The 18,362-nt window shown below is 37.1% G+C and overlaps 1 protein-coding gene across 1 annotated transcript in view; it reads right to left on the bottom strand.

Annotated features, from left to right (window-relative positions):
- LOC108650240 (uncharacterized) overlaps window positions 1-18,362 on the bottom strand; it is an 86,346-nt gene that overhangs the window by 36,776 nt on the left and 31,208 nt on the right. The window contains exons 4-8 of the mRNA XM_089259196.1: window positions 17,825-17,950; window positions 8,106-8,210; window positions 6,956-7,047; window positions 4,624-4,860; window positions 2,498-2,656 (exon numbers count right to left, since the gene is read on the bottom strand). Of these exons, the coding sequence (XP_089115322.1) occupies window positions 2,498-2,656; window positions 4,624-4,860; window positions 6,956-7,047; window positions 8,106-8,210; window positions 17,825-17,950 (719 nt within the window). The remainder of the gene's footprint in view (window positions 1-2,497; window positions 2,657-4,623; window positions 4,861-6,955; window positions 7,048-8,105; window positions 8,211-17,824; window positions 17,951-18,362) is intronic.

Here is an 18,362-nt window from a genome sequence, read left to right as displayed (position 1 = left end):
TAATTTGTGCCGCGAACTTCAACTTTTCAAATATTTCTGCAGCTGCATAAACCACACAGGAGAGCAAGCAACAACAACACAAGGAGAGAGAGGGAGAGAGAGAGAGAGAGGGAGGGAGAGCAGAAGGCGTGGCAGCAACAATCAAAGTTGAGTTGCATGTCTCAAGAGTGAGCGAAAAGCGCAAACTTTTCGCAGTCGAACAGCAACAAAAATGCGGCGAATGTGAAGGGCCAGATAAATGGCCAAAGGGCTGGGCCAATGGGCCGCCAACTCGACCACTTCAATGCCATGTGGGAGGCGTAGAGGCGTGGCAGAGAGCGGGGACGGGGGGCGTCCGCTCTTTTCGCACTATGCACTTGAGCCACTTTCAAGGCGCATTATCTGCGGGTGTTTCTATTTTTTGCGCTCTTTTTTCCAACTTTTCAAATGTATTGTGTGTGTATGTGAGTGTGTGTGTGTGTGTGTGTTTCAGCAAAAGCTAAGCGAACCTGAAAAACAGATAAAGAGAGCAGAAAAATGTTTGCAGCGAAACAGGAAATGGAAGGAGAACTAATTGAAATACCTGATGATAACAAAAGGAAATGAGCTAGCTCTATAAAAATGAAAAATATATATACAAATAAATAAAAAAAAAAAATATATATATATATATACATATATATACATATATATAATTTAAATCTGAAGTATGTTGTGTTATAGGCCGACTTATAGAGTTTTATTATAGTAGTAGTACCACTTGTGGCATAAGTGTTAGTAATAGGAGTGGTAGTAGTAGAAGCAGTAGGAGTAGTAGTAGTAGAAGTAATAGTAGTAGTAGTATTAGTAGTATTAGTAGTAGTAGTAGGATTAGGGGTAGTAATAGCAAAATTTCAATTAGTAGTAGATTTAGTACTAGGAGTAGAAGTAACAGTAGTTGTATAAGTAATAGTAGTAGAAGTAGTAACATTAGTGGTTGGAGTAGAAGTAGCAGTAGAAGTAGTAGAAAAATAAGTAATAATAGTAGTGGTAGTAGTAGGTGTAAGTAGTAAGTAGCAGTAAAAGAAAAAGTAGTAATAGTAGTGTAATAGTAGTAATAGTAGTGGTAGGAGTAGGAGTAGTAGTCGAAGAAGTAATAGTAGTGGTAGGAGTAGTCAAAGTATTGTAAAAGTAGAAGTGATAATATATATAGTAAAAGTAGAAGATGTAATAATAGTAGAAGTGGTAGTAGATGTAATAATAGGAATAGATATAGAAGTAACAGTAGTAGTATGACTAGCAGTAGCAGAAGTAGTAATATTAGTAGAAAAAGTAGAAGTAGTAATAGATGTAGCAATAGTAGTACGATTGGCGGTCGTAGTATATGTAGTAGTGAAACTAAAAGTAGCAGTAGATATAGGAAAACGAGTAAAACTAGAAGTAGCAGTAGTTGTATGAACAGTAGTAGTAGAAATAGTAATAGTAAGAATAGAGGTAGTTTCTCTTCATATTTCCTTTCATTGCATTGAGACAAACTATTCTTTGATTTTCCCTCATATATTCCTAAATGATAATAGTTTATAAACAAAACTCAAGTCTAAACAAGTTCAAACTGAATTTAAATAACTTTTCACGCGCAGCACAAGAATCAAATAAATAAATCTCAAAAAGTTCATGTGAAATGAGTCCAACATGGAGCATAAAACTCGCCGCTAAACAATGCCAGAAACTTTTGCGAAATGATATAACTACTTTTAATACATGTGCTCGCACACATTCAGTTTGTTTTGCTCTTTAAGAATTTATAGTGTTGCATGTCTTCTGCAAAGAACTTGGCACCTAATGAGCAGAGATTTCTACCCATTGCATAAATCACATGCATCAAAATGTTTTCAATAGGCGTGCATTCTCTATGCTCTATAGTCGAGCAAAAAGTTGCAAATGGCGCACATATAAATCTATTTATGTGTCGAGTGTGTGTGCGAGTGTGTGTGTGCGAGTGTGTGTGTGCGAGTGTGTGTGTGCGAGTGTGTGTGTGTCTATTTAAGTCTGTCTCTTGGTTGCTTTGTCTGTCTGCAGAGCAACCCAATTTCCGGTTTTTCTTAAGCATTGCGCACAATTGCAAAGGCACACACAAAGCGCCATAAACAGTGTATGTGTGTGTGTATGTGTGTGTGGTTGTCTTTGTGTGTGTGTGTGTGTGTGTGTGAGTGTGACCGCAGTCCTAGTGCACTGCACTGCAGTTGGCCTGGGGCGCATGTGTTCCAATTCAGTTACACATAGATCCAACACACACACACACACACGCACACATATACATACAGAGCCCACACACTCACACCGAGCACATGCTCATTAAAATGACGCCCAGTCAGTCTGTATGGGCTTGTAAATGTATTATGTGAGCTGTGCTCGGCTCATATTTAACTTTTTCATAAAAGAGAGTTGGCGTCAAATAAATGCCCAAGCAGAGTGCGACACGCTGACTCCCTCTGGCACTACTACTACCACTACGATTTCCGTGACATTTTGCACTTACCGTGACACGACACGCGGCAACCAATCGCCGCCGCAATATTTGGCCAGAACCGGATCGTTGGTGGAGCTGCCATCGTAGAATATCAGATGATCGCGTTCGCCCGTGCAGTCCGACCAGGCGCGTATGGAGCGCGAGGTCTTATTAAAGCTGGCAATGGAGCTGCAAAACAAAATCGATTTGCCATTTAGTATGAGCTTATATATATGTATATGCATAAAAATAGAGCTGAAAAAATAGAGGTAAATGGCAGAGAGCAAAACAAACTTAAATTGCAATCAGCGCTAAATGCAATGCAAACATTTGCATTTCGCAAAGCCTCAAATAAAAACAACATCGAAACTGTCGAAGCTGTCAAAGTTAATAAAGCTGCCAGGGTGACAATTATTGCGGCGAATTATGCGACTATTGTGTGCTCTATGAATGGTATTTATAGAGCACTGGAGTTAGCTGAGATCTATTACAGTTCAAGATGTAGAAGCTCACTGGGGTGACTTGGTATATGAGAATCAGAAACATCCAACTCAACTGCTCCTTAGCTATGCATAATTTTATTGATATTTTCCGTGGCCAAATAAAGTAAATAAAATAACAATAAGCTCTTCTGTGCATATTTTATATAGATTATTAAGTAACAAAATTCGGGTTTTAATTAAGTAAAGCCTTTATGAAAAATATTTCAAAAAATACAAAATAAAGATTTCGTATATTAAAATTTCATATATACATATATAAAAAAAAAATAAATAAATAAATAAAAAAATGATACAATAAATTATAATCTTTACTAATGAATACAACAGGAAAATAAATACGTAAAAATTAGAAAAAATGTTTATATTATATTGCCCATAGAAGATAAACAGAACAAGAAAATAATTACTTAAAAATTAGAAAAATGCTCGAGGGTATATAAATAAAAATTATATAATATAATGCTTTGAAAATAAGCTAAAAAGTGCTACAACATAATCTGTGAATATAATAATCAATAAATAAATAATAAATAAATAATAAATAAATAAATAATAAATAAATAATAAATAATAAATAATAAATAATAAATAATAAATAATAAATAATAAATAAATAATAAATAAATAATAAATAAATAATAAATAAATAATAAATACAAAAATATATATAATGATAATTTTTTTTGCACATAAAAAACAGCAAGATAATCTGTTAATATTTTGACAAATCAGTTTTTCATATTAGTGAAAAAAAAAAAATATAATAATATATAATAAATAATGTTGTTGCATATATAAAGAAAATTTAAGCCGATCTATGAAGAATTTATATAATTAAAAGTAGTAAATAAATGTTATCAATTAATTTTTAAATTTTTCAAATTATTCTCAAAGCTTATTTGTAGACAACTCAATCTAAGCACAAATTAGATTAATTTAATTATATATTTTGTATGTGAAATATTTATATTTAAGTTAAAAAACAATAAATGCTGTAAATTAATATTTCATTTAAGTAAAATCAATATATGTGAATTTTATAACTTAGTTTTTAAATATTGTATAAATAAATATTTCATATTAATATAAATATATGAATATATTCTCTCTAGTCTCCTCATTCACTTTGCACAAGTGCTCGGTCGACCTAGTGTATGCTTTGCAGTCGCGACATTTAATACACATTTTGCATTTGAAATGGGCTTCAGTTGTAGCCGCATGCGTTCAGCTGTCAGTTGTAGTTGTTGCATGCCACGCATGCAGCTTTCGGTCTGCTTCTATCTAATTTGATATGCAAACATTTAATTGGAATATACAAAATACATGGCCAACAATGGCAGCATTCGCTCATTCACTCATTCACCCATTCACCCATTCACCCGTTCACTCATTCACCCATTCATGGCCGCTTACAGCAAGTGCGATAATGTCGAGTGTTGCAAGTCGCATTGCAATTTGCCAAATTGAAATTTGTCATACGAAGGCGACACGCTCCACTCGATCCACAAAATGCTAATGCTTATTTAATGTGCCCTGCATGCACACGGACGGCATAGCATTTTGGGTATTTCAATAGAAATCCACTAGCACTTCCCTCTCCCTCCCTCTGTCCCTCTCTCTTTCTGTGTCACTCCAACTCCTCCTTTCACTTACCGCTTGACTAGGGCTTTGTGCTGATTCTCTTGGCTGACGGCAATCATGGCATGCTTGCTGGTTGGCACTTCTTTCTGGCGTATTGTCCAATAGCAGGTAACATTCCTTGGATACATACCAGGATAATTTGGACTTTGCAGGCGACACTTGTTACGATAGCATTCATCGAATTGCCTCGTACAATAGGTGCCGGGTGTGACACGTCCCAATTCCAATGGCTTATCGGGCAGTCCATACCTGTAATGCAAGGTTCACATACCATTAGTACAAACATATATATATATATATATATAGGGTGTGTATGTGTGTGTGTGTGTGTGCATTCCAGGTGTCGTTGAGTATGCAAGTTTAGCATTTAATTTAGTTTAGCTGCCTCCATTCAGGCACTATATTTGTTTGGTATTTTGGCTGCATGTCCACCCGTAGCCACTCCCCCGCCCACCCGCCTGCCTAGCCTGCCTCGCTGGCCCTGCTTGTTCTGTCTGCAATTTGCATAAAATACATCCTGGCATTTTAAGTTGAAAATCCTCATTTGGCCCAGTGTTTTGGCCATTGTTTGGTTTGCTAATGGTCCGTACGGCCGGACATACCCCCCGCGCCCGTGCCACGCCCCAACCCCACAGTCAATGCAATTCTCGGCTGCAGTCAGCAACAGCCCCCAACCTCGCTCGTAAATATTATTTTTCCGTGTAAATTGTATGAAATTTGTTGAGGCGTAAAAATACATTTCAATTTATAGCACTATTGCCATATCCGGCACAACAGCAGCCAACTGCCAGCCGGCAACTGCCAACTGCCAGCTGGCAGGAGTTGGTGGCAGGAGGAGGAGCAGGCAAAGGAGTCACAAACAATGAACGCGACACCTATACGAAAATTTGACACACGTCTGAGCACAAATGGATTGCAGCATGAATCGTATATGGCGTGCCACGTAGCAGCTCCAGTTGGAGCTGGAGCTGGAGCAGGAGCAGGAGCAGGAGCCGGAGCTGCTCATGTTTTATGCAGCATTTCAACAAAAGTGCCATTGTTCGAGCAACTACAAGGATTTAGCGACGACTCCGGCTCCGGCTCCGGCTCCGGCCGTGCCAAACGAGTGCGTTAAAACAAAGGCCAATCCTGTCAGCCATCACAGCTCGCCGTTGACATTAAGTTCACCCTTCCCGCAGCGCTCCCCGCACCTTTCAAGGTTGCCCCAAATGATAAATTACAGTAACTGAACACGCTGCAGGCCTCATGGCAAATACTAAACTTATATATTCTATAAACTTCTACGAATTCCTTGATTACATTTCGACAGAATTCTATTTTGGCCAGACTCAAGAATGTCAATGCCAGATTTTAGTTTGCCCTAAACTTGAATTCTTATTAAAGTAGAGCCTGAGATTTTTTAATAGGAATTGTGGATATCGAATGCGCGAAATAATGTTAGATATTTGGCTGTAATTTTAGATAAAGTGGATTTTGAGAATGAAAGGAAAAAAAATTAAAAGCATATGTATAAAAGAGGAAAATATTTACTCAGCCTCAGCATAGAAAATTAAATATAGCTATCTCTATGCATTTTTCGACTCACAATTTTTCAGGATAAGCAAATTAAAAAATGAAAAATGATATTACTACACTGCAAACTGCAGAATAATGACAGAATTTAACTGGCCTCAGCAGACAGAATTTAAAATTAAGCCTTATAGAAATTTTAGAAGTACAATAAATAAATACATTTGGCTTTTAATCACATATACAAAATATGTACTAACTATTAAAGCAAGTATATTAAAATATTGATATATAAATATAATATAAATATATATAAATATTGAAATAAATTTGTTAACGAAAAAAAATATATATACACTAGAATGTTTTTTTTTAAATATTAGAATCTTTTTTTAATAATTAATATTTCATTTAAAAATATTATAAAAAAAAAATATATATATATATAAAAAAATAAATAAATGAAACAAAAAATTCTTTATATTTGCAATAAAGTCTTTGGTATAAATTAAAAAAAAAAAACTTAATTCAATGTTAATTCTTAATTTAAATATACTAATATATATAATTTATACAGCCTGCCTGGCTTGCAATCGATTTTTCAGTTTCCCATAATATAGAACACGGCCTGCCATTCTTATCCAAATCGATAACGCTGGAAGCCAGCTCGATAGGAATTATATTCTGTTTGTATTGTTTATGTTTTCTCCTCAGACAATTTAATTCTACCTAAATGTCCCCCAAAAACTATTCCACTTCTTAAGCAATTGCATATCAGTCAAAAGTTTTCTATTATTGTGTTTTTTTTTTTTCTTTTCTTTTTTTGTCCACTTACCTGACAACTGCATCGGATTGGCTTATAAATTTATATCTGATGCTGAACTCAAAGGGTTTCTCATCTCGTAAATTGCGTGGCGGATGAAATACCTGCAAAGCGAAGAAGAAGAACAAGAAGAAGAAGGAATTGTAGATGTCTTATAAAAGCAGCCAGACCTGCAATGCCAATGAGAGCGCAGGCCAGAATGAGCTGGAAATTGAGTGCTCAAAATAAAAGTATATATATATATGTACAGTATATAGTACATACATATAAATATATATGTTCTTCAGTCGCATGCATTGAAAATGCTGGCAAATGAACGACAGGAAATGTTGTGCCGTCAATTGTATGTGAGAACACAAAGGGACATCGATCCGGCTGGGCCAACGCTGGGCCAAATTGAAATATTTATTTGCCGAAAACTGAGCGACAGCTGCCAAGACAAAGAACAGTTTCACTTTGGCTCGAGTTGAACGATCTCTGATTGAGCACGGCCAAGGGTCGTTGTAGCAAAAAATCAAAAAACAAAACAAAAAAGCGAGAAAAATATCAGAAAGAAGCAGGAATAAGAAGCAGCAGAGAAAACTGTCATTTGCACACGCAATTTTCTTTTAATTATGCAATCTGCAATCTGCGCCTTCGACCACGTCAACTCATCGTCACTTGAAGCAATTTGTTGCAGCAGCAGCAGGAGCAGCGATAGCAGAGTCCGGGTCCTGGCCCATTCGAGCAATCCGATTGGAGCATGAATTTTTATTAATTTTCATAATTTATGCGCTGGCGCTTTCAGCAAGCTGCCTGGCTGGCCAACGCCGCGTTCTCCATTTGCTTTTATGGCCGCACGTTTATTTAAATATTAATCAAAAAGTGGCAATGGCTGCTCAAGTAAACATTACGCATACGCCACGTTAACGCAAAAGTTTATCAATTTAAAATTATTATACAAAAAAAAAAAACAAAAAAACGACGAGCACTGAAATGAGAAGAAAATTAAGTAACAACAAGAACTATTCACAATACGCTCTCAATGGCTCCCATCGATATTTTCAATTAGTTTCGGCAGCGTGTCAACTTTTGAAATATCTGCAATATTATGGATGTCAGCTGCCCGGCCGCAGGTAAACAGCGGCAATATTAACTGTATGTTTGGCCGTACTGTACTCACCTTTACGGATGCTGTCACCGTGGATGTTTCGCTGAAATATAATTGCGGCCCGGTGGCCTTGCCGCACCAGGAGCCGCCCGTGAATGGCCGTCCCAGTTCGCTGAGCTGCCAAGTAAATAAATAAAATTTAATTAATTAAAAATCAAGTTTATTTCGCACAGAGAATGTTGTGAAGGCAATGTCGCTCTTCTTCATTTTAATATATATGTGTGCGTGTGTGTGTGTGTGTGACACATGTGGGTTAAGTTACAGCAGAAGATTTTTAAAGCTCGATCGATAGGCTCATCAATATATGCATTTAAATTTATACAAACGTTTGTCGAGCAAGTGCAAAATAAATAAATATGCGGAAGCAGCCACTGGCGATCCATCGGCCCCGGGCCCCTGCCCAATCGCAGCGCGCCCAGTTCCGCTCGGGCATCTGGCATGGGTAATGGATTATGACTGTTGTATAAATTTTTATTTGTTGGCGCCATTTGCCGCTTGCTGCGCTCAATATTTGATTGTTTTCCTTTTCACAATTGCCACTGCCACTGCCACAGCCACTGCAGCTGGCAGCTAGAAAAATGAGAGCTGCGAAAAAAGTGTAGCATACATTTGTGGGCCAAGCGCCAATTTCAGCTTACGCTAAAAACTGCTGGCACTGGCCGAAGGTGCAGCAAATCGAAACAACAACAGCAATAACAGTTAACTCGATTGCTGGATTGCCCCTATATATATTCTCAATAAAGAGTGGCATGAGTGATTCAGCAAAGGCTGTGAAGACTGAGCGGGAGTGGGAGCTTTCATTTATAAATTTTAATGAAATTGTATATATTTTAGTTGATAAAATATTTACTTAAGTCGATTTTAATTTTAAACGATATGAGTTAAATATATTTTTGTAAGCATTAGAAGACAGCGAGTACAGAATCTAGTTTACATTCTGGAGAATGATAGATTTATGGGCTGTCAGCTGCAGAGGTTTATTTACCAATAAGAGGATATATAATAGCGGATATATAATAGATTTTAAGTAAGCTGCAGACTGCAGGTCTGGAAAGTAAACACATTTGAGTCTACTTAGAACCAGACTGTAGGGATGAAAGTGCAATTTCTCATGGTCTCAGGCTTAAGTGAAGCCATATATCAAAAAGGCTGCTGAGCTTGGCCGAGAGCTCTAATTTTAATGAATAAATAAATGAAGGAGAAATAAAATATTTGACTATTTAATTACATAGGCATATATGTATATTATTATGTTCTCTTTTTTCATTTTTATATATACAAGTCCTGAAGCCATTTAAAATGGGAAATGAAAATTGTATTTGTATTCGCTTGACTCTATATTTTTTGCTTATGTTTATTTGATTTATTTAATCTATTTTTTAATTGATTTAATGCAATAACCGTGATGCAGCTGGAAGATACTTGTAAATAGACACAGATATTCAGACAAATTGAATTTATAAGCAAATATACAAGAAATATTCTGCTGTGCTCCCTACAATACATACACATATGTATTTACATTAGGCTTGCTTATGTGAAGCAATGGATTAGGAGGAAATTTAAAGAAAAACTGAAGAGAATATTAGCATATACATATATTTTATTATTTCATTTTAAATAGTTAATCTATAAATAAATTCTTTTATTAAATTTTTTCCCCTAAAATTGATAAAAATATTTTTTGATTCAATTTATTTCACTGAAATTGTCATAAATATTTATTTTAAATTTTTTTATTTATTTATTTGTTTTTTTTTTTTTTTTTTTTTTTTTTTTTAAATATTGATTTGCATATTTTCCATGAATATATTAATTTAGTTAATGTATTTCAATAAAATTGTCATATTTAATATTTATTTATTAATTATTTTTTTTTTTTAAGCATGGATTTGTATCTTTTCTATGAATAAATACATTTTTTTTATTGTATATCATTAAAATTATCATAAATATTTTTTAATTACTCATATATTTTCTATTTTTTATATTTTTTTAAAACTATTTTTTTTAAGAATTTATTTATATTATTTTATTTACTAAACTTAATTTTTTATGGTTTTTTTGTTTTAAATTATTTTTGTATTATATATTATTTTATTTTATTATTTTAATTTTATTTGTTTTTATTTTATTTTATTTATTTTTTTCCATTATTATTTTTTTTCTTTAATATATTTACTGACATGTCTTCTACAATAAACAATTAATTAAAGAAAAAAGTTTATTACAAGACCTTTTCATGTGGTGCTACCATTTAAAGCAAATTGATGGCAATTTGCATGAATTTATTCTCAATATTCTATACAAAAAGTCTTTAGCTGAGTTTCTTCCACATAAAAAATTCCACAAAGTGCTCCCTATGCACATGTCTTCTCTTTCACTCTACCTAGAACCTATTAGCACACAGGCCACGAAGTTTTAACGAATCTACCCCATATGGAGCACAGTGTATGAGTATTCCTGAGAAAAATTGCCAGCGCTGGCAATTGACATTCATTCATGGGCTGAGCCGTAATGTCGCTAATAGCAACCAAGAACGGTCAACCGCATCGTCAATGTACGTGGGGGAAACCAGCTGCAATTCCTTTTTTTGTATGTTCTAGATTTGCCTGTGATCCATTCGTTCAATAGCAGGCAGCAGGCAGCAGGCAGTGGGCAGTGGGCAAGGGGCGGGGGCAGTGGCTGACGGTTCATTAGCACAGTGGGGCTATTGCTTTTCGATTGGCAATGATTATGAATGGGGCTGGGGTTTCAATTGATTAAGTTTTTAGTTAATGGGTTATTTGACCGGGCAGGTCGTTCATGTCGTGCCCGTTGTCGTTGTTGCTCTCGTTCCACAGCAGTGCAGCTGGTCATGTGCTGCGGTTGCTGCTCCGGTCCCCCAAAGCTCAAACAACAATTTTTGCTGTAATTGCAAGTCGCCAGAGCTCTGGCCAATATTTGTAGCTGGTTAGAGTTGCAATTCACTGCTGTCATATGAAATGGCCTCGAATAGAAGCAGGAGCGGGAGGAGCGGGAGGACCGGGAGGAGCAGGAGAATCAGCAGGAGTTGCAGTAGCAGGCAACGGCCAGCAGGCCTGACTGCCCGGCATAATGGTAATTTTCTGATTTCGATTTTGTGTAAATTCATTGCAAACTCTCTCTATCTCTATCTCTCTTATTCACTATCTCTGTCTCTGTTTTGCTATCTGCTATTTGTTGGCTTGGCCCCTTGGCGTTGGCAGGACTCTATCCTGTGCATCGTCATCGTCATCATCATCATCAGCATCATTAGCATCATCATTATTATCAACAACATCGTCGTGTCCATTGTGTGCAGCGGACCGTTATTAGCATCGACTTCATAACGAATTATTGGAATTTCATTTCTCTTCTCTATCCTCTGCTATCTCTGCTGCTGCTGCTGCTGCTGCTGTTGCTGTTGCTGTTTTTGTTGGCTCTTGTGGCGTTTTGTTTGATTAGGTGTTGGTTTTAAATTGATTGAATTATTATTGCGGTCAGTTGGAGGAGGCGGCAGCATGCATAAATCTAGCAGGCCTGCTTGGTCTTAAATTTGTCGTAGTTTTTGGTGTCTTTAAACTGGCTCTGGCCATAGGCTTTTAGGTAAATCAAAGTGCATTCTGTGTAATCGCTCTGGATTGCTGTTGCTATTGTAAACGCATGCTTAGCTGATTAAACTTGGCTCCGATTCAGATGGCTTCAGTCAACATGATGCGGCCAGCCATTCCATTCCATTGTGTTGGCTCCGTCTCCGCATCATTTAAACAATAGCCGATAAAAAGTTTTATCCGCACAGTTGTGCGGGTGTCGACGTCGTCGTCGCTTCATAATCTGCCAACAATAAACAAAAGCCGCTAGCAGACAGAGAGGATGGTGGCACAGCGAAGGCGTGAGCGAGAGAGTGGGAGGGGCAGAGGGAGAAGGAGCCAGTGCAATGGCTGGCCGTAACTATTCTTCTTCTACGCTTAATTGTGCAACAATTTAAGCGCATAATGACATATTTCGCTTCACTGTTTACAGTCAACCCGCTCTCCCCCGCTCCAGGCTTGGCCGACTGTCTGAATTTCTGTTTGATTTACTGTAATTTAAAACATTTGCCACAGTTTTTTTTTTTTTCATTTTCATTTTTTTTTATTTGGCTGCTATTAAAAAATCATTAAATGTAAATTATGGACCAAGGCGAAGCTTTTAATTTGCAATTCAATGCGAGCCTGAATAAATAAATAAATATATTAAGAAGAACAAAATAAACGAGTTATATGCACTTGACTTCCAGATGCTCTATGAGTGGAACGAAACGAAATTGAAATGGGTATATTGGTTTGTCCGTGTCCTGGACTAAGCTTAATATATGCTTTTATGTTAAACAACATTCTCACAATTAATTCTTTTACTTTCTCTCTTTTTCTATTATACAATACACTGAAACTTCTCCACAGCTCGCAAATATCTGTTAAGCGCTTCTACTTGTCTGTTAATAAGTGCCTTTCACTCACACTCTTAGAACAAACCCAGAGGATTGCATTCGCTCTCGATCGGCCAGCAACCGTTTTCGCTCTGTTGCGCTCTGGCTGTCCTCTGACCGTTTCGTTTCTCTTCATTGCAAAACGTCAGTCGTGTATATATTAGTATGCGTGCGTTGCCTTCGCTAAGCATATCAATAGTGTTAGTAAATTCAGTGTGTGCATGCGTGTATTTTAATGTGTGTGTACATTGCCCTTTTGATCAGCTTACATTGACTCTCTTAGACTCTCATTACACGAACGCTAATCGCGTCTCTCCCGAAACGAAGTTCGGCCAATGAGCACTCAGCAGAAAACAAAAAGGAAACAAATCGAGGTCTGTTGCTTAGAGCGTGAGCGAGACAGCACGATTGAGTAAGTCTTTTAACATTGACGAGTGAGCATGATTCTGTTATCGTTTGATCGCGTCAAGAGAAGATAATTAATAAAATGCTAAAAATCTCCCAAGAATGAATAAATACGTATTCAATGTTAAAATTAATTTTAATCTTGAGTTGCTATATTTTAGTGCTATTTAGCTATTTTTAGTGCTAACAGCGCTTTGGCCACGAACGAGTATCCAGCAGTCGTTGGCGCCCGACTGTAAAGTTCTTATTCGTTCTGCTTATGCCTTGTCCTGCCTTGCCTATTCCCGCCATGAAATGGAATATTACTCAATGGCCCACATCCGATTTAACTGCTGCCTCTCACAGAGCATAAGACACAGAAAAACTTGCTAACCTTTTCTCTCTATTCTTTTTTTTTGCCTTTTCTTTTTCGCTTTGGCTATGACTCGTAAATTTACGACACAAACAAATGCCGCCAAAGGGCAGAGCACGGCAGAGCTGTAAAGGAGCAGCAGTGGAAAGCATGTCCAAGAAGTTTGCTAACTTGAATTATGAGCTTGTCTACGACACACACACACACACGCACATGGAGAACTACCAACATATACATATTTATAGATAGAAGAGCTTAAACTGCCATTGACAAACTGGGGCTGTTGGTCTTGTCTTGGCCGAGCAGCAGAACGAACCATGAAGACTAAGCGGATGTTATGATTGTCAAATATTGAGTCATTTACTCAAGCTGCCCTGACCAGGCCAAAGGATAACGTGGGCTGGCCAGCTAGCGTTGTTGTTGTTGTTGTTGATTTAGGTTAATACGTTTATGCATAAACTTTGTTATTTATGATTAACAATATTAGCAAATAAACAATGCAAATGGCGTTGCTAGCCCCCCAGTCGCTGGTCAAGTTTAAAGCAAAAAGTGCTGCTGAATTATTCAGGCTGATCCGGAGAGAGCGAGAGAAAAGGTCACACCCAGAACTTTCTGCCTCGTGTAATATGTATGAGGCAAACTGTCTAACTAAATTGAATAACTGATTAAACTCTTACTTTTGGGCCGCTATAGCTCTCTCTCCCATACACACACACACACACACACACACACACACACACACACACACACACACACACACACACACACACACACACACACACACACACACACACACACACACACACACACACACACACACACACACACACACACACACACACACACACACACACACACACACACACACACACACACACACACACACACACACACACACACACACATGTATATATACATATATATTACAGAAATCACATAGGTAGATTGGAATAAATATGAGATGGTCAAGAATTTATGTTGCCGGGCCATGACACGAATAATTTATAAGGCTCGACCGGTTTGGCTGGCGCGCAGAACAGAACAGAACAGAAAAAAAAAAAAAACACAAACCGAAACTGCAAAATAACTGCGAATAAAAACTGAAACCACGTCAGCAGTTAAAAATGTTTGCCTTAAATAAATAAAAACAGGCGCCGCAGCGCGCCAGCTACGATAAAGCTCCGGCCGCGAATCCGCCGGACGGGCCGAAGCGCCCAGAATGACAACACAAACCTGCGGTTAGTTACGAGTTTATAAAACTGCAACAAGGCTTGCACCGAAAAAAAATGGAAAAAAAATTGCAAATATTTAACTGCATTTTAAAAACCCACAAAAAAAAAATGTGGAAAATCAAGAGGAAGAAGATGATGAAAAAACGCGGCCAGTTTCCATCATTCCTCAAATCCGCCGCACAACCAGTTCTATTCCAGCCGCAGTTTTTCGTACATACATATGTCAAGTGCCAAATGAAACCTCAACAGACGAGCTGACCGCGCGAGGCGAGGGACAGCCGGACACAGCTGCCAGTCCAGGCCAGTCCGGGCCAGGCCGATCTGGATGAGCTGCATGGAGCTGGACAGCACCACAAAATGTCAGCGCACGCCCCACGCTTGTTCACAATTTATTGTCACAAAGTGTGGGGCGTGGCATGGCAGAGGGGCAGCACAAAACTGCAGCATCAGTCGCCAGCGCTAAACTAATAAAGGGCCACGGAGCAGCCGTTGGGAGCGGCAGGTCCGGAGAGGAGCAGAGTTCACTTTCAATTGGACAGCAAAACTGCGAGCAATAGGAAACATACAATACACATGTTAGCATGTTGGCGGAGCTCAAAAGTGAAAGAGACAGAGAGAGGGGCAAGGAGAGCGAGAGGGCGAGCAGAGCACAGAGACGGAACTATAAGAGATAATGTCAGCTGAGCAAAAGGGAAATCCTTATGCACTTATCTCAACAGAGAGCAAAGACTGAAATAGCAGCTGCAATCCGCAAATCTTTGAGAGACTTTAATGAGAGCTAAAGAGAAAACTTTTGGCTAAGTATTAGTGAAAATATTTAAATTAAATTAAGTAAGTAGAATATGAAATTGGACTGCAATGACAAATGTTTAATTAAAAGCTTGAAATATATATTAAATAATTAAACTAGATATTTGAGTCATTGTAATATGAGAGCAAACGCTGGAAAAATCTTAGTGAATGAGAGTAGAAGACATTAAACCAAGGAGTTAGCTAAGACAAATACTTGTAAAGACAAGCATGAGTGTATGTATGTAGTGTGAGTGCTCGAGCTCTGTAAGACTTCTTCAGGACGTAGTAATCGTATCTGAGTGTGTGTGTTTGATACGCCCAAGTCTCTATTAATTGCTTTAAGCTATTTGCCATCTCTGAAAGATGTTGATGATTTTACCTTCATTGGTCTGATAAAATATATTTTTATATTTAGTTATTTTTATATATATTTCTTTATTTTTTATTCATTTATTTTTTAAGATAAACTTATATTTATGTTTATATTTTTATATTTATTTATTTTTATTTTATTTATTTATTTAAGATAAAACCATATTTTAGTATTTATTTATTATTTATTTATTTATTTTTGTATTTATATATATTTATTTTATTCATTTATTTTTTAATTATATTTTTATATTTATTTATTTTTATATTTACTTTTATATTATTAATTTATCTAATTTGTATTAATAAGAAATAAATTATTTATTAGAACGAAGAAATCAAAAACAATTATTAGGTTTATCAAAGACCTAATTCATATTCTAAGGAAGTCATTAAGGAACCCTTGGTATCACTTATACGTATATATATTATATATTCTAATATTCATAAGAAATGAAAATCACAATATGTAAAATATATTTTGCCCTGAGCTCTACTTGTGGCTAAGCAGAGAGTAAAATTTATATTAATTTATTTGTTTAATTTTATATTTGTATTTATATATTTTTTTAAAATTTATTTTATATTTTTTTATTCTATTTATTTATTAAATTTAATTTTAATTTAAATATATTTGTTTTTATATTTTTTTCTACCTTTTAATTATTTAATTTTAATCTTTATTTAATATTAATTTAATTAATTGAAATTCTATTCCGTTTTCTATTTTCCACTTATTTATTTCGCTTCAACATTTTCATTTATATTCCCATTTTATTTGCTGCATATTTATTTTCAATTCAATATATTCATTTAGACTTCCAATTTTATTTCCCATTTATTTATTTTCATTTAAATGTATTCAAGTATTATTTTCTATTTCAAATTATTTACGAATTGAGCTGTCGCCTTAGCATTGCACTGGGATGCATAATCACACCTGAAGCTCTTGGCCCAAAAGGGAAAAACACTTTGCCCCCCACACACTCCCCTGCAATTCAACACTTTGGCCCTTTTTGCGATGGCTCCGCCGGTTCGTGGCTGCCCGCTGCCCGCAGTGCGCACAACTTAAGCTTTGAAATTAATTCGAAAGGTAGATTAAGGCAACTAAAAGCGCATGCAAAGTGCACAGTGGAAGCATTATATACTTATATATACATACATACATACATATGTATATACGAACTATATTGAATGCTGACTACAGACCCATGCTCCAGTCCCAGCTGATGGTTATTTTGCTTTTACTGCTGCAAAACTCCATTTAATGTAATGCAGCAGCATCAGATTATCAAAGTACACACACACACACGCACACACATATAGCGATTTTTGTTTGGTATACGAGTTTATGGCACATATACAACTGTACAAATGTATATTTGAACATATTGCACAAGTCAATTACAGGGATTTGGTACATTTTATTTGGGCAGTGCCCGTGCCGTGGCTTTAGTTTTATTTTAGCTATACGGAATGTCAAAGGCGGGGCCTGGACACGGGTGGTATGTCTCGACAAAGTAGCAATGTCAACAACGTGGAGCCGCAAAAGTTGTGATAAAAATATATGTATGTTAAATAGTTTTCTGTTCCTTCGCTTCGCTTTTACTTCTCTCTCTCTCTCTGCTTCTTCTTCTTTTTTGTGCCGAACAGCACTCAAACTTCAATCTGCGGACGAACAAGACGTCGGACATGAGCACAGCAATGGTGTACAGCACACACATACACACGCACACACAGAGAGAGGGTGGGCGGCAGAGAGTCGGACAGGCGCACAATTCAATTCAATTTGCTGGGCTAATGTGGCATTTGTCAACAGAGCCAACAGAAAATTACAGAATTACTCGGACATTGATTGAATCGAACGGAGCTGAGAATCGTGGCGTGGCGTGGGTCAAGCTGGAAGCGGACGTGGATATATAGTACGATTCAGCAGCCATTACACTCTACCCACCTACCCACCAGCCTCCCTCCCACGCTGTGTGCGCTTGGCTGGCATAAAATTATAGCTGAACGCAACGTTCAATGGCAGCGGAGCAAATGGAGTGCAAGATGAACGTGGCTTACGTAATATTCAATTCAAATTTTAATAAATTAAATTTGCACTCACCTGCATGAAGCCCTCCGGGCAGCCGGGCAGCTCGCCCGTTGGGCTCAGATTCGTTTCATAACCATCCACATCCGTATCGACCATGCCCTCATCGAAGCGGCCCACCGTAAAGCCATCAAATATGATCTGCAAATGGTTGGAGAAATATATTCATAAACATATACATACAGATAAAAATGCCATCAATGTGTGTGTGTGTGTCCATAGACGACTGCAAGTTGCTCTGCTCAAATTGTTGGCTGACTTGAGAGACTTGACTGCAGCTGAGCATACTCAACTTTGTTTGCTCTGGCAGTGTATTGATGTTATATATATTTGATGTTAGTTTAGCTCGGCACACGTTAAAGTTATGCAAATGAAATTCAATTGCGAAATGGCAACCTTAAGCATGCCCACGCTCACGCTCACGCCCACGCCCATGCCCATGCCACGCCCTCTGTTTGCATATTAGATTGGCCATAAAAAAAGACAACACACAGCAGGCGCCAAAGAGCACAAGCCGCAACTGAAGCGAAGGTCAGGACGGACTCCAGAGCGA

Source organism: Drosophila navojoa, chromosome 4, assembly GCF_054131105.1.
Source record: "Drosophila navojoa isolate 15081-1374.11 chromosome 4, UAZ_NAV_1.0, whole genome shotgun sequence".
Taxonomy (NCBI): Eukaryota; Metazoa; Arthropoda; class Insecta; order Diptera; family Drosophilidae; genus Drosophila; species Drosophila navojoa.
Note: the sequence above shows the minus strand (reverse complement) of the source record. Positions and strands in the feature narration are given on the sequence as shown.